The sequence below is a fragment of the Syngnathus acus genome, chromosome 8 (assembly GCF_901709675.1).
Source record: "Syngnathus acus chromosome 8, fSynAcu1.2, whole genome shotgun sequence".
Lineage (NCBI taxonomy): Eukaryota > Metazoa > Chordata > Actinopteri > Syngnathiformes > Syngnathidae > Syngnathus > Syngnathus acus.
Genome location: NC_051093.1, coordinates 9837830 through 9865824, shown reverse-complemented (window position 1 = coordinate 9865824; position 27995 = coordinate 9837830). Strand labels below are relative to the sequence as shown.

The following is a 27995-nucleotide window of genomic DNA, read 5'->3' as shown; positions in this document are numbered from 1 at the left end:
TTTTCAACGAAGAAGCCGACTATATTTGTCCTTCTCCGCATACCGTAGTGGCGTCATTGCTCCCGTATATGTACATGCGGTGTTTTCTGAATGTTACATTTGCAACAAAAGCGGAATAGTTACACATTTGTGAAAGCCCTTTGCTTTACAGGAACGGTATTTTCAAGCGCCCTTACAAGGTTTGTAAATAGTTTGCGCCTTTTTAAATCCATATCCTTCTTCTAGCCGTAGTTAGGGGCATAGCTTGATCGTTAGCTTGCGTTAGCTTAACCGTAGGCAACATCCAGTTGTAGTTGTCAGGCTGCTAGCTAACTGTTTCACTCCCACTTTTCACGATTAGACATGGCGGAAAAGGCCCCTTCTGTTGCTCTCGAGGCTGTGCTTAAAGCCAGCAGCGACCTCCCCGAGGATTTACCGAAGATCAAAGGCTATGATTTTAACCAGGGGGTGGATCTCCAGGCAGTGCTCAGGTCCTACCTAACCACAGGCTTTCAGGCTAGTAGCCTGGGCTTGGCCATCCAAGAAATCAACCAGATGGTGAGAGCTTGCAGATGTACGAGGATAATTACTCATTTACCTCTAAGAGATGTTGGAGAAGATCTCTGAGATATTTCTGTATTTCCCCCTAGATTGAAAAACGCGTGGAGACCGTTGAAGCCGATAATGAGTCCGGTGATACGGCATCCCGCCCGGGCTGCACCATTTTCCTGGGATACACTTCAAACCTCATCAGCTCTGGAGTCAGGGAGAGCATCCGATACTTGGTAGAACACAAAATGGTGCGTTTGCTGTCACAAACGGCTTCTGTTGACTTGCAGACAAACATTAAAAGTGACTTGTGTTTTGTTGACTTTTGTGTAGGTTGATGTGGTTGTGACCACAGCAGGAGGCATAGAGGAGGACTTCATCAAGTGTCTGGCTAACACATACCTCGGAGACTTCAGCTTACCTGGCAAGGAGCTTCGTCTGAGAGGAATCAACAGGTTGGTTAGGGAATTATGTCAATTGCGTCTGCCAGTATAGACAGACACTCTACCATCTGTGCTTCAAGGATCGGGAACCTTCTCGTGCCCAATGATAACTACTGCAAGTTTGAAGACTGGCTCATACCCATCCTGGACCAGATGTTGCTGGAGCAGAATACAGAGGCAAGTTGAATAGGGCCACCTAACTAACTAGCGCTATACGACTTACTCGTTTCAATTTCAAACTTAGGGTACCCGCTGGACTCCTTCCAAAATGATCCACCGGCTTGGCAAGGAGATCAATAATACTGAGTCTGTCTACTACTGGGCGTATAAGGTGAGTCCACTGACTTCAAAACAAATACACTTACAGGATAGCTAGAATAATAACGATGGATCCACCAGATACTTGACTTGTACGATTCTAAACGATGATTTAAAAAAGTCAAAGAGAATTCCATTATGTTTGCATTTCCTTTGCGTGCATACATCATATCTTGGATTTGTTTTCTTTTATAGAATAACATTCCAGTGTTCAGTCCAGCATTGACAGACGGCTCTCTTGGCGACATGCTTTACTTCCACTCGTATAAGAACCCTGGCCTTGTACTGGATATTGTGGAGGGTAATAGAGCAAAGGCGCCCGCCCGCCTTGGTTAGGCCGTTATTTGACAATTTGCCCTTTCTAGATATACGCAGGTTGAACAGCCAGGCAGTGTATGCCAAAAAGACGGGGATGATCATTCTGGGAGGCGGGCTGGTCAAGCATCATATAGCCAATGCCAACCTCATGGTTGGTAACTCCGCAAACCATTACCACACATGATTCTAAGCTTTCTAATTCGTTTTCTTTCACATCAACAGAGAAATGGTGCAGATTACTGTGTGTACGTCAACACGGGTCAGGAGTTTGACGGTTCCGACTCTGGTGCCAGACCAGATGAGGCCGTGTCCTGGGGCAAGATCAGAACTGATGCCAAACCTGTCAAGGTGTTTATTCCTACGATAGCATGCTAGTTAGTGTTTGTTTGAAATAACCATCGACCCGTGCAGCACAGCTGTCAAGGCGATTCCCTTCACCGCCAATCAAGCTAACTAATAAATGCCACTCAGTTGGGATGAGTATTATTTTGTCCTCAAGGTGGCGGTATTGGCTCATTGTCAGCTCCAGTAAGAATGTTTTTTTAATTTTTGCTTCATTTGTTTCTAGGTGTATGCCGATGCCTCTTTAGTCTTCCCTCTGATTGTGGCCGAGACCTTCGCTCTCCATGCCGACAAGCTGACTGCAGGCAAGAAAACTGAATGAAGGCTGAGAAGCACTTTGTCTCATTACGGTTAAACTCTTTTTTCCGAGGGGGGGGGGGGGGGGGGGGACTTAGGGTTCATGCTGGGTAACTTTTTCAAGCACCGCAGCATTCCTGTACAATCAGTGCTGCCATGTGGAAATGAGACCGCACGGTCTTTCTTAGGTTTCACGAACAATATTTACTTGTTAGGACAAGTTCTATTACTCTTATTTAGACGGCTGGAATAACAGTCGCACGTTGCGGCATGAACCAAAGAAACCGTCAGTTGGGTGTCAGCAGACGCTAGGGAATGAATACCAATGCGCCCATCGGACTTTTATTTATTTCACTTTACAATTCCATGATTCAACTGAGCAATGAACTGCGTGGATGCTTTTCCAGATTACGTAAACTATCACAGATAATGCGAAATTGCAAAGCACACAAATGATTAAGGAATTGCTTTTATATCATTGTAAGGAAAAGTATTATTTTTTTATTTTAACATTGGGAGGAAGGTATACAATAATATTGTGTGCATGTGTATATATATACATGTGTGTGTGTGTGTGTGTGTGTGCATATATATATATATATATATATATATATATATATATATAGATAGATAGATAGATAGATAGATAGATAGATAGATAGATAGATAGATAGATAGATAGATAGATAGATAGATAGATAGATAGATAGATAGATAGATAGATAGATAGATAGATAGATAGATAGATAGATAGATAGATAGATAGATAGATAGATAGATAGATAGATAGATAGATAGATAGATAGATATATATATATATATATATATATATATATATATATATATATATATATATATATATATATATATATAGATAGATATGCACATTTGTTCAAAGACTGTTGATTTGTATTTTGCTGCTTAAAAGAATCTGTAAGCGCGCATGACATAATTTGGAGCTTTCTCTTTTAAATAAAAGGAAGTGAGCGCTGTCTTCTGACTTACTTGTTTGGCGAGATTTCCCAACTGACAGAAGCAAGCGCCACGCCGTTGTTGATGTTGGAATTTGTACTTGTTCAGACACAATACATAGCATAGCTCCCAAGATCCGCTCAGTGCTGAAACGGCCCCAGAATCAAGTCCAGCCATTTCCCAATGTGATAAATCAGTCTGATGTTGTGGCAATAATATTTCCTGTGCCTAATTACGCTTCCCATATCCTCAAATTGTTTTTCTAACCCACCTATAGTTTCTCTATGTTATACCGAAAAAATTGCTTTTATAGTAGGTTAACTAAAACCTAATTGTGGTTCAAAGTTGCTGGCCATCTTTTGCTTTTGGAAATGAGCAATGGAATAGGAAGTGGGGCACAGTCAAGTTTCCCAAAAAAACCTTAAGCCCAAAGCGCTCCACACGCACATGCACAAAAAATTGGGTGTTCCTTTCCCACTCCAACATCTTTTCCATTCAGGTCATTTATGTATCAAGTGACCCTTTTTTCCGCCAAACGCGGCGCAGTGCAATCATCAAACGTTCAAGTCAGCCAAGTCGTCACTTCAATAAGTGTCTTTGATTTTTGTCCTTTTTTTTTTTTTTTTTAAATGATGTCATCACATAGCGATGGTAACCATCGAACCCAAAACGAAAGAGCCTATTACTCTGTGGTTACCTTTAAATTCAAACACTTTAGCGTACCAATATTAAAGGTTTTGTGAGCCTGGAACAAATTGAATCATATAACATGATTTCCTACTAAGTCAAGCAGCGTGACAGAACAGCTTGTTGTGACTCGACTTTGGTTCCACTCTAATGTGTCATGGAAGGACTACAGAGAAGGCTGAGAGGACAGCTATGGGCCCTTGTGTGCATGTTCAATTCTTGTCAGAACATTCCCCCCAGCCCCCTCGGTAGTATTTAGTGGTTTTAAGTTGACGTTGGGATTGGATACCATTCAGGTTAAGGGGGCGCTAAGACTGGATTTCAGTGCGAGCGCTGAGCTGGAGTCACGCTATGATAATGTTGTGTGGCGTCTGCACAGAGCAGACAGCCCCCCCCCCCCCCCCCCCCCCCACTTGGGAACAATCAGCGCTGTGTATGTGACGCTGCAGTCAGAATTTTGTCTTTTCCCATCCAATTTTGGCCTGTCATTTGTAGATTAGGATGAATGAATGTATCTTGACTTCTTATCTTCGCTGTGTTTACCAGTTATTACCGCGGCAACGAGTACTTTGTCAACTCATTGGCCAGGTGAGTAAGTGCAAGGGTGTATCAAGGGAGGGGCTGGCACAAAGGTAAACTTTCAAATATGAAAAGGGAATCCAAGAAAAAACGTCTGGCACATGCTGAGAAACAGGAAGTTTCTTTTTTGACTCTCATAATGGCCCATGTGACACGGTTGCTATAGCAAGGCAGCAAGGACAAACAGCTCAATCATTGACATCGGAATAATAGTTTATTAAAACGTGATATAATAGATTTTCATTTTATTTCACACATCCACCAAATAGTAAAATAAAGTATTGTAAAATGTACAACTCTGGCGATGCATTTTTCAATGTAACACTGCACTAATCATTTCCTGATTTGAATGTAGACAATGTTGTTTGGATGTGCTCTGTTGTCATGCCATGATTTATTGCGCAATCATAGAGCTGTGTTTCCGGCGTTGTCGTGGCAACCCCCACCTTCGCAGATGCTTTGTCACTCTATTTGTGAAACGATATTACACTTCACACCTGTCGAGGGAGTCTACTGGCAAAAAAACCCAAAACATTTTTCCACAGCTTATTAAGAAAACTCAATTGTAAGACCAATCATGTAAATACTGCAAAATGTTTATACTTTAGAGAAATATATGATTTTTGTTGTAAATATTGCTTTATTGAGAGTGAGCCAAACATTTAAGCTATTTTTAAAATATGCTGTGCCACAGACTACAGGGCCGTGACTATGTGTGTGTGCGCGTGCGTGCGTGTGTGTGTGTTCAAGCCGAATACACAAGAAATTTCATTAGTGGTTGACGTCTCATTCCAGTCCAATCGGGTTGGTGCAGCGAGAAACTGAAGTAATTACAAATCACGTATTGTCCATAAAAGATTTATTTCAATGTGCAAATGACCTCATTCACTGTAATCAAGCAGACATGAATAATACAAAAGTCATAGTTTAAACTGTCACCTCAAATGGTATATCTGAGTTGTAAGGGAGAAATGAGAGTGCAGGCCCCTGTTCCTGCTGAACTGAGCCAGCCGACGTCACACACTGATTATCAGCACAGCAGGCACAGGAGACTGGTCCAATAGGGGGTTTAGACGAACAATATTTATTTTCACATGGGACGAATTGATTCATGCAAAATAAAAAAAATTGTACACGTGTGCTTTCAAGAGTGGTGACCTTTTGCTTTTTCAACAGATTAGCGGTTATTAGCAGACGGCATTATACCAGCTCCCATAAAGCTAGGTGCAGCGCCTCATCCCCACATTGTCATAACACAACGGTGAGTCAGCCGCCGTACACACGCAACTCTCAAACAAATGCAATGAATGGCCACGAGCTTTTTCGAGTGAGCACAAGGAAATTGTTTCAAAAGCTAGGGCAGCCTTTTACAGCAGCATGCAACCAGTCGTGCAAATAATGTCGAAATAATTACTTGATAAATCTGAGGGATAGATATTTTTCAACATCAATACTGTGTTTTGCAATGATTGAAAATAGTTACACATTGTAGAGAAACCATATAAAAAATATATTCTTCTAATAGTGTTGTGAATGCTCAGAAAAATGTAGTGTCCATGTCAGATATGTGCCTTTAACTGCTGGGGGGAGAGAATTATTGATACAAAAACCAAATCGTAGCATTGGAGTCATTTTTGTCAATAATAGTAATATGCAATCGTAACCCGTGACCTCCGACCCCTTGTAGTCCGCAGCCCTGTGGCGACAGAACTTAACCACTGTGAACATGGTAGATTCTGTTCACATGTGCGCTAAGTCCTGTCGCCGCACGGCCAGAACAAAGGTGTGTGTGTGTGTGTGTGTGTGCGTGTGCGTGTGCGTGTGCGTGCGTGCGCGCGCGCCCGTGGCGTTCCTCATGCCAGCCATTGGAAATCCCTGGCAATGTGATTCAGTCTTTAGTCTCCAAAATCACTCTGCCGGGAATTCCCCTGGTCAACAGAGACGGCTTGCGACGGGAAGTAGCGTCGTCATTGTCGTGGCGGTCGCATCTACAACACAACACAACACAAGAGTCACCATTACCTTTTATCGCTCGCTCGCCCGTGCGTGCGTTTGTCGTCCACTCCCAGACTTCCCGTGTCCTCTTATAAAAATAGCTTTTCAATGACAGAATGGAGAATTTGCTTGGAAGGAAGTGGCCAGTCAAGTGGCACTCCCTCTAATAGACGTCGCCTTTGCCATTTCATCTAAGGGCGGAGCTTGCGCTTTAAGAAATCATCTGAAAGGCGCCGGTCGTGCTATTTATTTTTTCGGTTACTGTAAGCAAACCAAAAAAACAAGGTCATCCCTGAAGTCTACATTGTGCTGCCCCCCGCCGCCCCGCGTTGGATAAGAGCTGCTTTTTCAAGCGGCGTGTACAAGCGATGAGTCAGCAGGACACTTTGGGGAAAGTCCAAATAAATGAAAGGCTCTCTGCGGGGACGCCGAGCACGCCACTCGGGACGCTCTTATCGCCAATCTGCGGAAAAGTGGAGGCAGAACATGGCCCCAAAATCGTTTCATTTTGAAAGATCAACAATGTCATCAACTTTAGTGTGGATTCAGAAAAACGTTATGTAAGAAGCAGCAGCCGCTAATTATGCTGCGTTTACAATGTCTACAAAAAGTGCAGTAACAACATGCTGGATCCAGTTAGGAACTCAGATGCAACACTTTATGGAAAACATTTGCAGTGGAATCTTTATTTTTGTATTTGATTACATAAAGCGTCCTCATGAGTGGCTTGAAAATAAACTCGGGGTCATTTGAGGTCCGACACCCATCAAAGGCATCATCCGGCCGACTCCTCCCAAACACTCACTCCATCCTCTCATCTAGTGCTATTTTCCTTGCCTTGTCATTTTTTCCGTGGCTTTTCCCAGCTTCGAACCCGCAGCTGTTCTTGCCTATGGGCTCATTCCTTCCCTTCCCTTCCCTTCCCTTCCCTCTTCCCTTCCCTCTTCCCTTCCCTTCCCTTCCCTTCCCTTCCCTTCCCTTCCCTTCCCTTCCCTTCCCTTCCCTTCCCTTCCCTTCCCTTCCCTTCCCTTCCCTTCCCTTCCCTTCCCTTCCCTTCCCTTCCCTTTCCTTTCCTTTCCTTCCCTTCCTTTCCTTTCCTTTCCTTTCCTTTCCTTTCCTTTCCTTTCCTTTCCTTTCCTTTCCTTTCCTTTCCTTTCCTTTCCTTTCCTTTCCTTTCCTTTCCTTTCCTTTCCTTTCCTTTCCTTTCCTTTCCTTTCCTTTCCTTTCCTTTCCTTTCCTTTCCTTTCCTTTCCTTTCCTTCCCTTCCCGTATGATGACGCACATTGTCCAAGACCTCACCTCAAAACGCTCGTCTCACTCGAGCCCGTCCCGTTTCTTTCTCTCTACCGGGACGTTTATTATGGTTCGATGTAATCATAAGGTTCAACGTTGTGCATCCCGAGGCGTAGAAGAGGGAAAATGAGTCTCACGGAGGGAAGATGGCCAGGAAATGTACCTCAGTGGAAAATTGACACGAAGGGCAACTAGGGCAGTGGGAAAAAACGTTTTTTCAATTGGACTCCCGCTTTCCTTTCTCTGCTTTGTGGCACAATGGAGCTTTTAAGTCTATTGTAGTCAAATGAGCAGAGTGCCTCAGGATTCACCATTAGGCCCCCTTTTGTTTTGAACAAAAAAAGCTGCTATAACTGGTAATACTGCTGAAAGTGGAATATTGGAATATTCCCTAGTTCATACCTAGTGGCGGCAAAAAAATCATAAAAAGAGTCAATCAGAGTATCGTACCGTCTTTGGTACGATATTGGCACACACCGTTGTCAGCGACTCGCTCCCCTCTTCGGGGTTGACTTTGCCGTTTACACAAGGGCACACGGTTAAGTGGAAAAGCCTCTGTTGAGACAGCTGGCTCCCAAGCCCTTGTTGTTTCAACACATATCTTCTCCCGATGCCCTGGCGCTCGCACGCGCATCCAAGAGAGAGGCCCCGCGCCGTATGCGCGCCATACTATGGATAAACAAACACGCTTATGTCAGCGGCGCTCCTGGGCAAACATGGCATGTGCGTTAGCTCGCTGGCTCCCGACTTGGCCTCATAAAGCCTAGAATAGCAGCAATACAATACGCACACGCTGATGTGACATCATTCGCACCTCCAGGCTGGCAACAGCTTCACGCAGCTAACAGTGCACTTTCATAATATCACATGCTAATATTGTCAATGCCAATGGAACAAGATTGCAAAGTTGAACTTAGCAGTAGAAAGGCTCATTGGATCTTTTCTTCACCAAGGTGGAAATGCAGCGCAGCACCAGTGGATTTTTGAGGCCACACACACCCACCACACACACACACACACACACACACACACGCACCTTGGTGCCGCGCCACACCCTGGAGCCGGCTTAGCAGCACACACTGTGTGTCTGGGTATGCGCGCGTATTCATTTCATGTTGCGTGCGAGGGTGTAATTATTACCGAGACGGTGACATTCAAAGGCTGACTCTGTGTTCCACGCCGCACTTGGCAGGGAATCAGCGGGATGGGCCGCTCGGGGTGACATTCAGCTATGGCGATTCCACTTGAAGATTTTGCCAAATCTCCCGGGCACCACCAGCGAGCCCTGCCCCAAACTCGTGGTTCTGCTGCGTGTAACTTTATCCTGGGCCCGATCCTTTGCCAGTTACCGCCGCCACCGGGCTTGTACTTAGTCCACAGCCGCCCCGCTGCCATCAACCACACATGCGCGCACGTTTTTATTCCACTACGCCATCCCTTTCCCTCTCCTGCTGCTGCCATTTCTGCATTCCCTCCTCCTAGGAATTGTACCTTCCTAGCATTCATTCCCCTGATGGGATACATGGCCCATTGTTGCTCTCATAAGCTCCAATTTGGTGTGGACCGGTGGCTCCAGAAAGCATCCCAAAAAGTCCTTTCCTTTCATGGACTTTTGAGATCCTACGAGGCCTCGGAACAATGAGAGGAATGTTTGAGACACTCCAGCCGCATCCCGACGGCGACTTTTAGCCGTGCCGCCGAGACGATGACACGCATCCGACGGTTGCGCAGGAAGGCGGACAAACAGGTTGAGGAGAGCCAGTGATGTCATTGGCAAGGGTGGAGCTCAAACTGGCAGACAGACGTGGAAGCCTCCCGTTCAAAGAAACGATTGATGTCTGACCTTTGTCACGTAGACGCTTCAAACTCGGAGCATAGGAGAGCAAAGCGGCGCACTTGAATGAGGACTGAAATGCCCCTATCAACAGGTTGCAGCCTTTGCAAAAATGACGCCAGCCTCGCTCGCTCAGCGAGGAGTGCGCACAGTTCAACACGCAACAGGAAGTCAAGTGTACAGACTTGCAGGCTTGTAAAAGAGCTGCCGGCCGGCTCCTCGGAGCATTGCTGCACCTACCTGAGAGAACATTGTTACTCCTGTCTTTGCTCTCCCGTTGCTCTCCGGTGGTGTGGCGAAGTCAGCCTCTCTCTCTCTCTCTCTCTCTCTCTCTCTCTCTTTTGCTCTCTCTCCCCCCCAGCGTCCAGTCCCTCTCTCTTTTTCCTTGAGCAGTGCAGACAGCAGTGTGTGTGAACGCGAGTGCGTCTGGGAGCCAGACGGGGTGAGAGTAAGCGAGTGGGCGGGTCTGGGCCCAGTCCAGGGGATTCCTTTATGACGATGTCAGACGAGAAGGGACCTCCCCTTCCGTGTGTCTCGCAGTACCCCCCTGCTTTCCTCCCCCACAGGAAAGGGGGCAGGGAGCGAATTGGCCACACAGCCGCTAATAAATGAGCAAAGGCTGGCAGTCGCAGGCAGGAAATGTGCACAAGTTCAACAGACAAACATGATGAGATGCTTGGAGTCCCTTGATCCACATCGACTTCAAATATGAGAGTTGTGAAAACTTCCATTTCACTCTAAATGTCTCATTTTTGGACAGTGCTTTAGAGTCTTCACTGGTGAGCTAGTTTTAGGGCAGAGCCACGGGCGACTCACGTGGTCTTACCTTCTACCTGCAGGCACCTCGTTGCTGATCCTTGCCCCGGACAAATGATGAAATATTTGTTAACGGGTAACGCAATCAGCACTTTGTGACGTATTGGTTAATCTACACCTGCTATGATTGCGACGCTACGCTAAGCACACACATGCACATGCGTTTAAACACTCAGAGCGAGGGCCAGCGGCATCACAATCTTGTGGGGGGGCGCCATTAGCCACTTTACAACTTCCCCTTGGAGCCTTTGTGCGCATATGTGCGTGTGAGAACAACAAAGTCCTACACACACAGACAACTACGCCCCTGTAGACGTCACGCATTCCACTTCCACACACATGCACACACACTGACTTGTCTCTTAGCAACACATGCATTGAGGCCAAGTCAGATCCGACACGTGACCGCAAACCCCTTTATTTTTACACAAATTCAACTTTATTTTCGATCGATTGTATTGACGAGACGTAGCGAGCAGTTGCTATACTTGCACAGTAAGCGGTATTGATGAGTTTGCAGACGGACGGCGGCACGCTGCGCACACTCACTCCCTTCTAATTTGGCCTCGCAGACAGTCGGCGCTTTGATTAGCCAGACGACAGTTCAGACTGAACAATGCCCTCCAAACGTAGACGCTCCCGCCCGCTTGAGTGGAATCAGGATTGTCTTCCTACATGTGCAAGAAGACACATTTATGTATATTAACCTTCAAAAGATAGTTGTTGATTTATTATTGCCTAAATTTTACGACCAAAACAAAGTGTTCAAATGGCTTAATTTTTCAGTTGGTATGCTTGGATACAAGTGCGTCGGCCAATCAGGTGAGCTAATAAGCTAGCTGACCATATCGGTGGTGCGTGAGTGAGTGAGTCATTGTACCGCACTATTCTTGGCCGCAATGTCTGGGGCACAAAAAAATAAAAAAGTAATAACACTTCCTCTCAGTTGCTATGTGCTGTCAGCTCAAATTATGCATCAAATGTTTTATTTGAAGGGCAATCCCCGAGAGGGATGCAGCTAATAAAAGCTACGAGCTATATTACATTTGAACTTTTCACCTAATGAACATTGAATTAATCCGTTGGCATCACGAAATATTTGTCGTCGTTCTTGATAGAACATGAGGAAAAAAAAGCGTGTGACTGACTGACTGACTGACTGACGGGTGCCAAGCATCTGGTGACGGGAGGTGTAGCCTTATTTTGGACAGCGGTTGTTACGATGTCAACTATTTGTGGACCTTTTCGTGCTGGACTCGCGCACGTTTGGCCTTGACCGCCTATTTCCGTCTACATTTCAAGTGACACACATATCCCATATGGATCTGTGTACGTTCATGGAACAACCCGCACGCGGTGCAATTTGCACCAAAATAAGTTCAAGCTTGTGAATTTTGAATGTTCCAGCCCGTAGCTGGAAACTTGAAGGTTAAAAGCTGAGACTTAGTCAGTCCGTGTATACGCTGAAATGAAATGTCCAATACGTATTCTCCACATTTGGAAGAGGCCATATTCTGATGTTTAATTCCACCCCCCCCCCAACCCTCTTTACTTTGGAATGACTCATATCCCAAATACGCCACTTGAGAGCAAACCTTTTTTTTTGTCATTTGAATCATACTGTGTAAGCCCAGCACTATGTCATCTAGCAGATGCTAAAGTGAAGCTTACGGTGGGAGCTGATGAGGCGAGGTGCGCGCCCCTCCCAGTCATCGATACGGCAGCCATCTTGGCACTTATTTCAGGCTGATGAAACGCTTTGAAATATCGTAATGGAGGAATGCGTTGCTTCGTTTGAGCGGAACGATCTGCTCATATAGGAGGAAAATTTCACTCGGCTCATTTTTTGAAATGACGTGTTTATTCGGAACCCGTCCCACAAACCTCAACACTTTCCAATTTTTTGTTTTGCGTCCATTTTTTTTTTTTAATCAGGGTTGAGCTCGTTAGCATCTCTTTAGCCTCTCATTACTCCCCCCCGCCAATAAGCTGTCAGCTCGTAGGTGGCCTTCCCTCCTCCAACTGTCAGCTCCCTCCTCATCCTCGGCTACTCCACCCTGAACATCCCCATTCACTGCTTTTTATACGGCCAGCTCACCACAAAGCGAGCGGCAGGCAGGGTCATAAAGTGCACAAAAAAGATCTTGCACGCATTGGACGTTGCCGCCGCGCCGGCCAGGCCAGCCGCGCCAGCCGTCTCCAAGGCGCTGACTGACTTGACTCACTTGACTTTGATTGCTGTCCTTATTCGTTCTCTTTCTCTCGTGGGTGCGCGCGCTCTGCTCTCTCTGGTATTTATGTGTTGGCGCAGTTACCGTGGAGACAAGACATACAAACACTGTGGCGGTAGACAGGAAGTACTGTGGAACCACAATGGCGTCACTGCGGCTCTGCGCTCGCTCGCTCGCTCGCCTGTCCCGGCCCGTCCCGGCCCGGCCTGGCTCTCTCCCGTTTGTCTGGCTGAGCCAGCGCGCATGCTATTATCCTCAGCGAGGGAGACCACACGACTCTGTCGCTCCTTGCTTTTTCAGCTGCCCGCCTCACTCTCCTCTCGTCGGTCGGCCATGTTTGCCGCGCTTTGGAAAAATCGCGTGTCTGATTTGCGGTGTCTGCTTCTTTGGCTGATTTGCCGGAAAGCGGTCGGTGCCGTTTTCAGTGTTTTGCGCAAGCGACTGAGTCATAATAAGATTGGGAATACAGTGGCGAGGCTGTTCAAGAGAACCACTGACGTTGCTTGCATAAAGGGAGTCAACAGGTGAGCGACCCAATGCGTGCCGAGTCTTCCATCAGAACGGCTTTAGCGGCCAGCCCTCTCTTTTGTACACGTCCCAACTCTAAATATAGTCAGTCGTCTGGAAAAACCCCTCGAATTGATATCGCCCTCTCCCACTGGGCGTGCTAAAAATAGTAGAAGCACCTTTGCAAACTCCACCCTGAAGCCGCGCGGCAACTTCTCGCTCGTCGTTGGCTGGCCTCGGGGCCTTTTCTGGCTTGTTGACTTTTGCCGCTGGTCCACATGCTTTTGTGTGCCGCTGCCCTTTTGTCGTCTTCCGCTCCCCAAACGTGTGCTACTCTGACGTTTGCAACTCCATGACCTGTAAAGTGACACTCGGCAGACAAAAGGCAACTCAAGCAGCGCTTTTGCTCTGCTGAACGTCTGCAGCTAGCTCGCTCGGCTGTGATTCCAAATGGCATTGTGCACTTTGCGGTGTTCTACAACTGGGATGAATCCTGGCCAAATTTGCAATGGATGCGCAATGACCTTCTGGAGGCAAAAATTGAAAAATACCTTCAGGGAAACAAATCCACTCTGCCCATCCTCTCTTTGAATTTTCCATTGTTCGGACTTTTCTTGTTGTGGGGAAACCCCACGGCACCGTCTTGGGACCCTCTGGAACTATTATCGGCTCTCTTTGACACTCCTAATGGTCGCAAAGGTGATCCGCTCTTGCCATCCGTCCTTCTGTCCCCCCCCCCCCTTCCTTCCAACTTCCCGTCTGCCTTTTTGTCTATCCAGCCGTCAAATCGCTCGACCACCCGTCCAGCTGGCCAGCTTCGCGGCCATCGGGGGGGGTCTGGCGGGTGCCGAAACACGGAGAACAGATGAGTTCCCAGGATACACAAACCAAGATGAATCCCAACTGGATTGCGTGGCGGGCGGTGAGCTCATCATCAGGGCGAGAGATGAATCAAGCCGAGCGAGGGCAAAGAATTAGGAACAGATAAACTTTGGTCTGTCGGCGGCGGTGGGCGCATGTTTTCAAGGATGATAACGCTGGTACTTGCCGCACGCAGCAGGCTTGGATTATGAAAACGACTGGTAGCTAGCCGTGTTGTTACAAGCAAAGTTAGTGGGAAAAAGACATTTTTTTTCCATGTGAGGAAGCACATCCAGTTGAATAATATCTACTGATAATTGATTGTGGCTGCTCAGCTTGGGCTCCATTGTCACGTGCAATGCGTTTCTGTTGGTCAGAAAGAGAGGAAGTCTATCTGCGGCCACATGGCGTTTCTGTTCCTCCGTTCAGGCCGGTGACATCACTCGGCGTGACACGCCGGCCGGCCGGGTGACTTCCTCGGCGCCGTTAATCACGCTCCCCGACGCACTTTACGGCTCCGCACCGCACCGCACCGCACGGCGTCAGCTTCCCGGCCGGCTCCGGCGTGAGCCGTCCACGCCGTTTCCCAGCCGCTTTAATGGCGACCCCTGACCCTCGTCATTCGCACCCCCTTAAAGTTATAGCCGTGAAATTCAGCCAGCGGCCAGCCGTGCCTGCTCCTCACCTGCTGCGCAAGGGAGGACAAAGCCAGAGTTTGTTCTGAAACAAGGTGTGGCTTTGACTTGGAAGAGTCACAGTAAAAACAGCCGTTGGAGGGCAGGCAGGTGATAGTTGATCTGCTTAGATAACACAAAATGGATCATCAATACTGCGCTCTGCTTGGCTCAATTTAGTTGATTAAAAAGGAAACAATTGGTAAGACGGGAACCGCATTTTCCTGTGCTCTGCGGGCCTTGACCCACTTAAGTAAAAATCAAGCAGATGTTCAAAAAAAGAAAAATCTTAACTACCCCTTAGTTCAGAGAACGCTATTAAAAACTGAATACAAACTGCACATTTCTGATGCTTACTTTATACCACTGCAATTACAACCGCAAAACTGCAACAAAAAAAAGTGAAAACAAGATATTCTGGGATATCGGCCGTCCTCTAATTTGTTCCAATTTTTTAAACAATTTTCCACTTCGGATAATAAGGGCAATTGTTTAAAAAAATATCCGAGATTAACAAAGTGTACTGGCAAACCTCAAAAAAAATCCAGAGTTTTTAACAGATTCCCATGACACAGTGTAAAAAAGGTTAACCACTGTAACATGATTTAAAAAATAAAAAAATAAATAAAATCCCTACTTTAATTTTGACATCGACTATGTACGTGTATGGCAAAGCTGGAATCTTCTTTCCTCAAATCAGCTTGGAGAGAGTCTTGAAAGTGCAGACGTGCCTAATGTCACCAATTAATGCGTGTCCAAGTCTTTATCTTGTTGCAATACTTGCATAAGCCCAAAGGCCACTCAGCGCCCCTAGAAAAAAATAAATAAAGTTCCCACGCGCCAACACAGCTCAACATGACGAATCAGAAGAATTGCCAAGCTACTCATTGCTTTTGCAATCTTAAAGCATGACCTGCTCTTCACTCAGCTTAACACGTTTTTTTTTTTTATCCCTTTGCCTTTGTTGTTCTTTTCCAAAATCAAATAGGCACATTGTTTGCTGAGCAAAACCAGGTGCTTGTAGAATGTGTGGGCGTCGCACAATAAATGGCTGCTTGAGCCAAGGTGTGCTCACAGCGGGCGTTACTATGTGTGTGTGTGTGTGTGTGTGTGTGTGTGTGTGTGTGGGTGGGACGGGCACACGGGCCCCACTCACGTGCCCTTGGCCTTTGTCCTTTATTTCCAAAATGCACTCATCAAGTTGAAATTTGTTTGCTGTGTTGTCTTTGGACAAATCACCTCAACCGGTTCCTTGTGCCCTCACATTTGCTCTTTGCGTGCACATTGTTGCAACGGTCCTTATTTGGCTTCCCTTTGACTAAGTCGGAGTATGAATGTGTGTGTGTGTGTGTGTTTCCTCCTGACTCTGAGTCACTGCTTGTCTGACTCACGCGTGCTAACAAAAACATACAGTTGTCATGGGGACGCTCGCTCCCCCTCCCCCCCGGCCTCCTTTTTTGCGGGCAGCGCTGCATCCTGGGCAGCCCTGGCACTGCTCAATGGGTGGCGCCCCTATCTTGGGTGGGACGATGCGGTTTGAACATACCGAGAAGCTGCGGTGGGAAGCAACCGAGGGCCGAGAGGAGATCTTTGAAGGGGCAGGTGCGCAAAATTGAAAACGGTGCACATTTGTGTGTGTGTGTGTGTAAACAATCTAAATAGCCTTGTAGCCCCCTCTGGACGCTTATGAAGGCAAATAGAGAGGGTTAGTTTTATGAACAAAGTTAGCTTTGCTCGCCAGCTAGCTTTCTTGGAAAAAAAGGTGATTTTTCCATATTGAAGTTATTTAAAGAGGCTAGATGTTTTTTTAAGCCAATACAAGACGACAGAGTACGTTTGTAGAAAGACGCATGAAAAGAGCTTTTCAGCACAAGAACCTGGCCTTCTTTTTGTGCCCTCTCTCTATCTTGGCACTGGGCAAAAATTGCAGCCCGATTCAATCTTGTCAGAAAGGTCACTCATCAGAGCCTCATAGCAGTTTGGCCTACTTCCTGGAAACTAAATGAGGAAGATGCACCACCTAGTGGAGTGATTGTGTTTCATGGGAGTATTTTTCCCCCCCCCGTCAAACTTTTGATTTTTGCTGGGATATCCCCCAAAGCGCTCGGTCTCCAGGTAACTGCAGGGCACATAAACAACAACAAGAAAAAAGAGCTATTTCTGTGTGACCCAAGAAAAAAAAAAAAAAATTCAAATAAGAAATGATTGTGTATGCAGGCTCTGAAAGTGTGAAGCCAAACCAAGTTTCATCTAGATCACATCCAGATTGTGCCTTTGGCTGGAAAATCCCATTTGGGAATTTTTATTCATCTGTCACATTGCATCAAATCAGATTTGAATTGGTTGTGCTTACGTTTCATCCAGACCCCGAATCCATTTCCCAGGTGCTGTCGGTATTTACTGCGCATTTGAAATATCAAGTGCGGCGCTAATCAAGAGTATTTGGCTTGTTGTCCACAAAGCTCCGAGTCGGGCTGTGCAACAAAACTGGTGTTGTGCAAAGCAGACAATGGCACACATCTTTGACCTTTATGTGGCCCGAGCAGCTGTCTGCTGGAGAATTCTGGGAACAAGATGGGGCCTAATCCTCATCTGAAGTGACAAAACGTGCAAGGACAGACAGACGACAAAAACATTCAATCGGAGAGGAAAAAAAATTCAATGTAATATAAGAAAGCAGTGGGAATATTTTCCCAGCGTGCGAGCGGCCGGCTCCGCTTCAGACGCAGTGGTGTCAACACATTAAATGTCACACATTGGCATGTGCATGACAGCTGCGTGAAATAATCCCTCATAGAAGTTTGGAAGCATGGCTGAGCTGAGACGAGCTAGCTGACGTCGTCTGACTTCAGACGACATTCATTGACAGGCTTCCCTTTGTTCGCTTCGTTGGCAGATTCAGTTCAACAAAAGTCAGGCTAAGCCACACACGTACTTCAAAACAAGGGAACTAACTGGATTGTGAAAGTGGCCTTTATTGCGTACGTGTCTTCTGCAACTGTGAACTTGAATGGACAAAGTTTATGTACAGTAACTAATAAACAATACGGTGATGAGGTCACAAAGCCAAACTCTTCTTTCAGCCTTTCATAGGTGCCATTTTCCTTCATATGTTCAGATTTTCTCGTTCTTATGATTCATTAAGAAACGAAATAATCCCGGCTTCATACGAAATAATATCCAAGTCGTTTTGATGTCATCAGTGATAACGTTAAAGGCCTTTGTTACCTTTAAATTGGACAATTCCTTCAAAAACATATGTTTGAAAGTAATACTGTGTCTTCAATAGCAGGGCACCTTTAGCAACAGCCATAGTTGCTTTTAAATCCCCCCCCGTAAAATAGGGCAAATTATGACTTAAAAAAAACAATTGCTCTGGCAGAGGATGTTGTATTTGTGGTGCAAGTCTGCCCTCTGCTGGTGGAGGGCGGCGCACTCTGTCACAGTGAACTCCATGTTGCCATGGCGATGCTTATTTAAATATAAAAAGATGTCCGCTAAAGTAGAGGAACGATCCTACAATGATGTCTGGCTCCTTCCAATTCATTCTTTAGTTTGTTTGTCCTCCTCTCGGCTTGGAAGCATCTCCTCAGAAATTACTGAAGAGCTCGTATTTCTTCATCCAGTCCATCTGCGGCGCCCGCCTCTTCTCCTTGGCGTGGAGCTTCCGCTTTTCCTCAGCCGCCGTGGCGCTCAGGCCGATCTCGGCGAACGGGTCCGAAAATCGACCTCGCTCGTCGCCAGCCGGCTAAAGAACCGCGCAAACAAAGTTGGAAGTTACAAAGCAGATATTGGGGGAGAGCCGACGGCCGCACCCACCTGCGGGCCCTTGCCGTAGTTACTCTGGTCCGAGGTGGTCGACCTGATGGAATGTGAGGTGGAGCTGCCGTTCACGAGAGGGCTGTGAGATCCGTTGGAGATGGAGGGACCGTCGTAATCTGTGGCAGCAGATTCATGTCGTACTTTCAGAGCACGTGGCTCGGAATCAAACGGTGACCTTTTACCTTTCACGTGGCTGACGGTGGGGACGATGCCCTTCATCTTAAAGTATTCGTCGGCGTCGGGATCCACCACCAGCAGCCAGGTCTCGTCGCCTCCTTTTTTAATGAAGGCCACCACCTCGGAGTGGCGCATGCCCTCGATGCTCACGCCATTTACCTAACGAGCAAAATGTTGGAAAGGGGAGAAACAGATCGATCAATCAATCAATCAATCTGTTTCCCCCCGCACTTTCTTACTAGCCCAGTAGGGGGCGTAGTAGTTCAACTTGCTGTCAAACTCCACATGGGACTGAGATGGAGTGTATGGTGTGGCGTGTGGGAGGCTTTTGTTTTCTGTTCTTACCTGCTGCCTTTCACACTTTCTAATAGAAAACGTGCTGTATCAATATTGTATTGATTGATTGCAGTATGCGCATGGGTGCCGTTGACCTCCGAATGCGGGTTCGGTGCGCCTGTGGCTGCGTCTAGACCTGAGCCTCCCTGTGTCAGGTAGTTTGACAACATGCGCAGTTAGCCATGTACATAAATGATGAATGGCTCGCCTTAGTTTCGGGCCTGGTTTCAGATGTCTTTGTCCTGAGGAGCACCTAAATTTGTGCTTATCATCACGACCTGCATAAAATATATTGACAGACGTAACTGGTCTTTCAGGATAAATAAGGTAAATAGGGGGGAGGGGGCAAGTTGTTCATTTATTAATTTGCACTGCTAATAGAATAAAGGAGCATCTTGGTCACGAGTTGAATAACAGGTGTCGTGTTTTGCAGGCCTTCATTAACGCTGCATCCCACACATGACAATGCACGCTGTTCTCAGGGATAATTAATATGTGCTGTTGCAACGGGGCTGCTTCTCCAGGGAAACACCTGAGCAGCCCTTTCGTGTGTGTGAGAAAGGGAGAGAGTCACCATCCAAATGAAGAGGTGACATCCATCTGCTCAATGTCCCCCTCCCCCCTCACTCCTCTGCATTTTGCCTGCTGCTTTGTATTTGTAAATCAATTTGTTTTTAATCAAACTATTTATACTTTGCTTGCAAATGAGATGATTTCAATGAAGCCCTTAAATGCAACTACAAAATTCTAAGCCATCCCAGTAGAATGTAGTGTCAACTTTTTGAACCCTGAGAGGTCATGAGAATGCTGGGAGAGTCAAAGCAGTTTCTTACAATCTATCAACTTTGATGTGACTGCTTAATACACACAACATGAAAGTCATTGCTAGAGTGATGTTGCATCCCTGCAAAAATAATGAACGATATTTATCTTTAAGGACCATGCGCAATCCCCTCCCCCCCCATTCATTTTGCATGGTGGGCAAATGAGAATCCTTTTTCCCTTTTAGTGGTGAAATGGCCAGTTCAAGTCGGTCCTTTGCATTACTTCTCCTGTCAACTTCCTTCATGAGGCTGATTTATGACCCCCAAAAAATGTGATATACCACCTGACCCTCCTTCCCCCCCCCCCTCGATCTCCACATTGATACAGTGCAGACCAAATCCAGATCTCAGGTCTTGTTGGCAGACGCAGGCGTGAGCCCAGAACTTGTAATTGCTTTAAACGCTGCGCGCCCGCCCGCCCGCCCGCCCGCCCGGGCTAACATCTGCTTTCAATGAGCCGTGTGCTCGGGCTCTTGTAAACTGCACAGCAATCGGAGCTCTTTTCCTTTTATTGTTCGTTCCCTGCAGTTTGGTTTGATGATGATAATGGTGATGATAGACATCTCATAATGACTTTCATAACCAAGCGGGCGTTTTTAGAAATGTTAGCCTTTTTTTTTCTTCCTCTTGGTTGTATTTTTAACAAGGAATGAGGTTCTTGGGGGGATTTGCTTCCCCTTGTGGAGACTCTCTTCAATGATACTGTGTAAACGTGATCAAGTGGTCGGTCACGTGTCACGTTTCCTTTGTTTAATGAGCTCTCTATTTGGGGGCGGGGCTAAAGTTAGCTCCGTGTGAGAATGGGACCCATGCCGAAACTGAAAATGATTGACCGCAGAGTCTTTCAATATTTGCGGTTGGACATTTGCAAAAAGCTCTTCATACCTCAACGATTCTATCCTGAGGTCGAAGGCCAGCCTGGTCGGCAGGCGAGCCCGTGTCCAACGAGCGGATGTACTGGCCCGGCCTGGAGCGATGACTGTGGAGGTTGAAGCCGTAGCCCGTGTCGGCGCGCACCAAGTGGCACAGACGCGGCGCCAGCTCGGTGGGGTCGCCGTGGAGCCGCGATCGGGACTGAGCCTGGGCGGAAACCTCCTGAAACAAAAGCACACACTTTGACATGCTTTTTCAGAGCGAGTGTCCATTTGCAGCATATCACTGCCAAGACTCCCAGCATGGAGGATAGTTGTTGTATAATTGTGACCACGTCATCACACTGATCTACCGCCTACACAAATAAGTGCAGGATGATATCACTCCCCCCTCCCCTCCCCATCACCAATGATATGAGCGATATTACTGGGTTTTCTGCTTGGTGGAAATGTTCCTCAAGTGATTCGCTTGGAAAGTTGCCGTCTTATCCCCAAAAGCTAAAACTTCCTGCGGGCTTATCACAAATGCAAAACAGCAGCAGCAGCAGCAGCAGCAAATATGGTGACATGTGGTTCCATTTGAGCCCCTCAGATTGTCCCTCCTGACTGGAAGCGCGCTGCCTTGCCAGAAGTGGGAAACAGAGCTGGATCTTCCACAGGAGAAAAGCAATATCAAGTCTTTTGTGTTTGGAAAAGTGGGAATCGGAGAACAAATTGCAGAAACGTGGAGCCCAGGAAGGAAAACGGCCAGGAGGGAGGGAGGGAGCGAGCGAGAGTGAGTGCGTGCGTGCGTGCGTGCGTGCGTGGGAGGTGAACATCATCACAGGAGGATTGAGGAGAGCAATTGAAGACAGCACAATTGAGAGATTGGGCAACCTGACAGAACTTTCCAGAGGGGGAAAAGCAATGGAACTCCACTTGGATAAACACTGCACAGCTGGGAGTTATTAGGTTGGGGGGCCGGGGAGCCCATGTAACCTCAGTCTGCCCCGCGCATGCACGACTCGCCGCACCCCACCGATCACCCCCCGAGGTCTCGCTCGCCATCTTTCATCAGTCACAGGTTAGATCCGGGACTGAAAAGAGAATGGCGTGCGATTTGCGCCCGGGCAACAGACCCCCAACGGGGAGATTGAAATGCGATGCCGTAACCGTGTTTGGTTGACGTCATGATTTATGAGATAGGTCAGGGGCCAGACAGACTAAACACATCCCAAGCTTCAGCTGAAACGATTGGTCAAGCGAAAATAAAAAAGGTCTCTGACAAAAACAAAATAGAATGCCACACACATTCAAAGTCACAGATAATGTAGTGTGAATTGGGAGTCAGTCGTGCTGGCTGATATTAGCTACAAGTGGGAAAACAAACAGCTGGTTATCTGCTTAGGGTTAGGAAGACTTTGAGGTGATTGGAAAACATTTCCAATGCAGCATGACTCAAAACAAGCGCACACGTGCAATTCAAGCGTACGCGGGATGTGTTTTCATCCCCTCAATTCCTTTGACTTCATGTCACAATGAGCCTCTTGTTTCTTTCTGGCTAAACATGTTAGACATGAGTTTTTTTTTTGTCTCTCTCTCTCTCTCCGTGTCTGCTGTACATGCCGTTTGGATTAAAAACAAAGCACGAAGACCACAATGTATCCCAGCAGACATGTTGTCAATTGTCTCAGGCATTCCGATGCACAAGTAGATGAAAGCATCTGCTATTATCCATCCATCCATCCATCCATCCATCCATCCATCCATCCATCCATCCATCCATCCATCCATCCATCCATCCATTCATGTTCTCTCTCTGACTGGCCTTTGAAAAAGAATGTCATTGTGATTCCAAGACACTATTAATACATTTCAAAAAATGGAACCGTCAGCAATACTTGTGCCGAAGAGCGCTCGCTGTCTTGTATAGCTACCAACTATTTAGCGCGGTCGGTAAAAACACAATCAGCTTTTCTCTTTTTCTCTGTTTTCAACTCAATGTTGCTTCTGTTGATTCATTCATTGTGATGTAAGAGTTTCACAGTCCAGAATAGCAGACGTGTTGGTGTTGTGCTGTGACAAGTAGCTGCGGCAAGGCAAGTCAACCCCGTGGGCATCAATCCTTGCACTAATTGGCCACTTTTTCCAGTTACTTAAGGCCCAATTAAGAACATTATAGAACTCTCATCTTGTGAAATCGTTGCTGTTGAATGCCGGGGATTGCCCAAGTACAAACGCACACTCATTGGCCATGTTTGAAAAGCAGAATATTACAAATATTTGGGTTGCGCACGGCCATGTGAAAACCCGCAAAACCCTGAAGAAGATCCCTGGGTTACTCCGTTTCTAACTCCAATATCTGGTTGTATCGAAATATCCCCATTGAGAGGAACATTCATTTGATCCGCAAGGTCCTTTGAGTACAGGGAAAATTCCCAAATGTAAAATAAAAAAAATCCAGCTGTGGCTGTCAGACTGTAAATATGAAGTGGTAGCTTAAAGTTGTAATATCACCCATAACCACCAGATGGCAGACCTTTGGATCTATTTGTCCATATTTGAAAGAACTAGATCTGATAGGAAGTGTGCCCGCTCCCCCCCCCCCCACAACAGCAATATAACTTTATTTCTATCCCTGCAGCTGTAACAAAGTCCCAGCGACGGCTTGTATCTCGAAAAAGTCAATCCGCTCATGAGTCCAGGTGCCCCTGTATCGAATTAACACTTGAACGACAGTAATAGGAATACAATTATAGACTTATTGTTCAATTATTCTAATTAAGTTGTTACACAAATAAAAACAAAGGCTAAAAAAAGCACATTATATTTCCTCATGTTGACATTTCCATGAATCATTATTAGCGAAGCTGCTGGCTGCGACTTACTGGAAAGTTCACTGTCATTAAAAGTACCGCAAGGATTGCATTGCTCATCTTAATGCGAGAGAGAAAGCAACAGTAGCGGTGCCAGCGCACTGGGCAAAATGTCACCGTGGGTTGCCGTAGCAACAGTCGGGGAACTTGTGAACTGAGCGCCGACGGGTCAAATCGTACCGATATGACGCGGCTCTTAAATGGAAAAGCTTTTCTTCAATCAAGTTGTTTTGCTCTCTTGCTGCTGTCAGTGTTGCTCAACCCGAAAAGAAAATGGAACTGGCTCGCACAAGGTCAATTGCACAGGGGTCCGTGAGGAAATGACAGATGGATGGATGGATGGATGGATGGAGAAGAGCAGAAAAGCATGAACAAAGAGGGGGATTGGAAAGAAGGCGCTTGGGAGAGGCAGAGAACATGAGAAGCCTTGTTTGTGGAACAGCTCGGCCTTACGCCGCCTCCTGAGCTCTTGGTGAAATAAATCTCTTTGTAGAGCACACTGACTGACCCTACATGTTGTTTTCATGGTCGGCGCTTTTCAAATTTGCAGTCACCTCTCTGTTGTTATTTGAAGGGGATCAAGCCCATGCAACTACAAATATTTTCAGTGGCCATCCCTCTTGCAAAATGTTTTTTTTGTATGCAGTCCCCCCCCGCCCCTCGTCGTTTCTATCTTTTGGATGTCATGCACATGTTCACACCCTTGTTATCAGTAGTTGGCAGACGTTCCATGGCGCCGCTTTGCCCGTCAGCAAGTTTGTTTTCTCGCTGTGCGGCGGCGTTGGGCGCAACGTGTATTTCCACATCAGATGGAGGTGATATGATTTTCAGTATAGACCGCTAAATCGTTCTACAATGTCACATGGTGTGGGCAGCTCATATAATAATCCATATTTCAAGTAATCATTTGTACTTATTTATAAAAACGGCTTCAAATAGTGTGAATGGCACACTGGCTTGGAATAAGGACATCAGCATCTCTGATGTTGCCATAGCAACCCGACATTTCCTACTTTAGCCGTCTATAATAATGGTAGAGCAGCCAGGCTAGATCCCAGCATTTATCTTTCTGTTGTGCACACTACACAAACGGACGTATTTTCAAATCATCATGAGGCACGTGTAGTAGCAACACAAAAACCATTTCGAATTGCACATTGCAATGGCGCCAAAGCGCTATTGTTAACCGTATGAAACTACTCAACTCACTTCAAGCCAGTTCCTTGACATTTGATCCCACGAGATGGCGGCAAAGGACTACTTTTAGCGAAAGGAACCTCCTTAAGTGGTGTTATGACATGGGAGCGTATGTCTTGGAAAGAAGTGGACTTCCTGCTGGTTATTGATGAAGTGATGATGACCACTGACAGATTGTCCAGATGAATCATGCAAAATCTCGGAGCACGCTTTTCTACTTAACGTGTGGCTTTTAACAAATGTCAACATTCTTTCCAGCGTGTTTAATTGCGATTCGGAGCAATATGACATCCTGTTTAACGTTAAACCAATCTGGCAAAGGAGATCAGGAGTGGAACAAATTTCAGCAAAACATCACAAGATGTTTGCAGGAGCACCTTCGATCCAAGCGCTAGGAACATTTCTCGCGGAATTTCTGCTGAGCGTGCATGTTATCTGGCTGCCTTTCCTTTGTATTCTATATGGCTCGCGTTGGCAGGTAAAAAGAGGTTCTTTGGAGAAAGTGACACACGGACGTTTTAGCAATCATGCATGAGACAAAATGTGCTGTGTCAGCATAAACAGATGGTAGAATATTTCTTTTTCAGCGGCATCAATGGAGCCATTGTGCAGCTAACAAGCCTTAAGATGTGGTTAAACCTTTCTTCCGTTCATTCAATTTGTAAGCTATATTTTGTTGACAATTCCCCTTAGGTGGCCGGTCGGGATTCCTCTCCGCAGGTCGCAAAAGGAAACCACACTCCGGATATAACTGATAAGCTGAGAGGAATTTAGGGGATGTCTCTTTGTCACGTATGAACATCTAAGTGAGAACACGTGTTGTGGAAAAGCTATCTAGCGCCAGCACGCATGTTGCATTTTTTAGCTGGAAACCTTTATGTGACAAAGATGCATTTCGGCCCATTTCCTCTTTTGCAGAATTAACATCAAATGTTTTTTTTTTTAAGGTCACATTGTCTGAACTTCCTAGTTTGCTGACCTCTTCGAACAAAACATCTGGAAGACGTTCAAAAAAGCCTTCTGGCCACTCCGAGGATTTGCATGCACTGCGTGACAAGCTCGTCGGTCGTAAAGCGGCGCGTCAGCTGGATGTGGATAAACAAAAGTAAGATACACGCATCACCATTTTCAACATTTGAAACAATTTGAAGTGCTCGCATCAACTCAGTAAAAGTCATACACTTATTAAATCATTTCCTCAAGAAGTTGTTTACTTTTTGAAACCAAATAAACATTTGGTTCAGAAACGGAATTGGTTACTAAACAATAATTGGGGAAAACATTTCTAAAACGCAAATCAAATCGTATCCGATGAATTGATGGAATAATCCATTCCAAAAATATTGGACAGTGACGACCCTCTGTCATTTTCTGTCAAATATGGAGTCCAAATTTTGTTTGAATGAGTTTAAAAGTGTTTTTATAGGGAATAGGAGTAGTAAAACTGTATTAGGAGGAAAAAAAAGTTTTTTTTAAAAAATTTTTTATTATGGGTGTCCTGACTTTGTGGACAAACAAGAACCTTTGGAGTCACCCACCCTGTGGTGCATAATTGCAGGTATGTGTGACTGTAATTCGTGTTTACCTTCTTGGAAGCCAATGATGGCAGCCTCCTGGTGTGTTTGGGCACCTGGCAACTGGTACTCCTCTGCAACATGGACTCCACCATGGCAGAGCCGTTCCTCCCGTCCTCAAGCTTGTCCTTGCTGGGGGAGGTCGGGTCCGGGGGGGAGAACGGGGGAGGCGGCTCCTCTCCCGGGATGGCCATTTCCTCGGTGGCGGTGAGGCGCAGGTTACGCAGATAATCGTGCGTCTCCTGGTCCACCACCAGTAATCTGGTCTCATTTTCCACAGCCTTAATTCGCTGTACCACCTTGAGGAATGGGAGATAGACAAAGTGCAATGATGGCCACCTTTTGTGCTTTCATCAAACTGCAGGAATTCTATACGGATCTATCTGCAGTATGTTGCAATCTTCCGACTGCACGAGCGGCACAACTTTGTCACTCACGTCCATCGTCATAAGCGAGTGACGCCTCTTTCCGGAATGACTGTCAAGGCATTTTCACACAACAGTCCTGATCAACAGGTTTGTGAACGCTAACTTTCATGTACTTGGAGGGCTCTTATGTATGTCCCATGCACCAAGTGTGAGCCCAAAATGCGTTCTTAGAGACGGAAGCAATCACCAGTGTCAAACTCAGGGCACGGGGGCCACATGCTGGCCCACCCGTCCTATCATGTTCGGTAAATGAAGCACGTGTGCTTTGTTTCTTGCTTGGATTAGTTCTTGACATTTTAGCAGAGAATCTGAACCAAAATTGCGTAATCCGTTGTACAGCCAATGTGTATTTTCGCCACACACCTTCTTTACATATATATTAGGTGTTCCAAAAATATTTGTACCTGGTGGTGCGCCTCTCTCTCCACGTTGACCCCGTTGACCGCAACCACACGGTCCCCCGCGCGCAAGCCCGCCGCCTCTGCAGACGAGTCGGGCTCCACTTTGCGGATGAACTGGCCGGTCTTGCCTTTCTCACCGTGCAAGTGAAAGCCGTAGCCTTGCTCCCCCTTTGTCATGACGCAAAGCCTCGGTTTCCTCTCGCTCGCCATGTCCGCTTGTACTTGTAATCCTTTCGCAGAGTTCAGCTGATTGGAAAAATTGCCACTTCAAGAGTAGTCAGAACGCATACCTGCCAACTTACGCACGCTTGCAACAGTCAAGGCAACACTTCCGAAGTGATCAAATCCACAGAGAGGATAACATGCATTCATAAGCCAGCAGAGAAGGCGGAGTATTCAATTCCAAAATGTGATCCTCGGAGGTTCCAATGCAACATGATGGATGTTCGTGCACAAGTGAGCTCCAACTTTTTCCCTCGACGTCTAACCGTGACAACAGCCCATGCGGGGCCCTCAGCACCACCCACCCACCCACCCCCTCCATCCATCGCAAAGCACAAAACAGTGCAACACTGCCTCCGTGTGGCACAAAACATACCACGTTCGAGTAAAAACAACAGCGGTTCTTTGCCAAATATTGCCTAAGAAAACGTCACTTCTCCTTGTACCACATTCATGACATGAAAATAGAGCAAACCGCTCTTTCAAAACAAGATTTTTTCATTCAGTTGATATTATTGTAAGTCAGTGCAGCATTATGCATAGTTTGAAGATAATAGAGGAAATAAAAATCAAAGAATGATTTGAAACTGAT

General features: G+C 46.3%; 2 protein-coding genes across 3 annotated transcripts; one reads left to right on the top strand and one right to left on the bottom strand.

Annotated features, from left to right (window-relative positions):
- The first annotated feature begins 20 nt into the window (after positions 1–20).
- dhps (deoxyhypusine synthase) lies at positions 21–25756 on the top strand. 2 transcript variants are annotated; one of them, XM_037256028.1, is made up of 12 exons: positions 21–179; positions 341–537; positions 630–779; positions 862–983; positions 1052–1148; positions 1216–1302; positions 1485–1590; positions 1655–1758; positions 1830–1955; positions 2176–2254; positions 5661–5745; positions 25726–25756. In XM_037256028.1, exons 2-11 carry the CDS (start codon positions 343–345, stop codon positions 5663–5665), a joined length of 1071 nt encoding a protein of 356 aa, XP_037111923.1. In that variant the 5' UTR covers positions 21–179; positions 341–342; the 3' UTR covers positions 5666–5745; positions 25726–25756. The 2 variants fall into 2 exon arrangements, with proteins under 2 accessions (XP_037111923.1, XP_037111922.1); XM_037256027.1 differs by lacking the exons at positions 5661–5745; positions 25726–25756 and having other exon boundaries at positions 2176–2655.
- Positions 17651–27686, bottom strand: LOC119125458 (Na(+)/H(+) exchange regulatory cofactor NHE-RF2). Its single transcript, XM_037256020.1, has 6 exons — positions 27185–27686; positions 26364–26651; positions 20740–20949; positions 18700–18853; positions 18515–18633; positions 17651–18443 (listed from the first exon to the last, which is right to left on the bottom strand). The coding sequence occupies exons 1-6, from the start codon at positions 27389–27391 to the stop codon at positions 18285–18287; spliced, it is 1137 nt and encodes a 378-aa protein (XP_037111915.1). The 5' UTR covers positions 27392–27686; the 3' UTR covers positions 17651–18284.
- Positions 27687–27995: the final 309 nt, after the last annotated feature.

Bases quoted from the DNA above. Each gene is read 5' to 3' on its own strand.
- dhps (XM_037256027.1), top strand. From the start codon at position 343: ATGGCGGAAAAGGCCCCTTCTGTTGCTCTCGAGGCTGTGCTTAAAGCC. The intron at 984-1,051 runs GTTGGTTAGGGA...CTGTGCTTCAAG, and splicing joins CGTCTGAGAGGAATCAACAG to GATCGGGAACCTTCTCGTGC. The intron at 1,149-1,215 runs GCAAGTTGAATA...TTTCAAACTTAG, and splicing joins TGCTGGAGCAGAATACAGAG to GGTACCCGCTGGACTCCTTC.
- LOC119125458 (XM_037256020.1), bottom strand. From the start codon at position 27,391: ATGGCGAGCGAGAGGAAACCGAGGCTTTGCGTCATGACAAAGGGGGAG. The intron at 18,634-18,699 runs GTAAAAGGTCAC...CTGCTGCCACAG, and splicing joins CACCGTCAGCCACGTGAAAG to ATTACGACGGTCCCTCCATC. The intron at 18,444-18,514 runs GTGGGTGCGGCC...GCGGTTCTTTAG, and splicing joins ACTACGGCAAGGGCCCGCAG to CCGGCTGGCGACGAGCGAGG.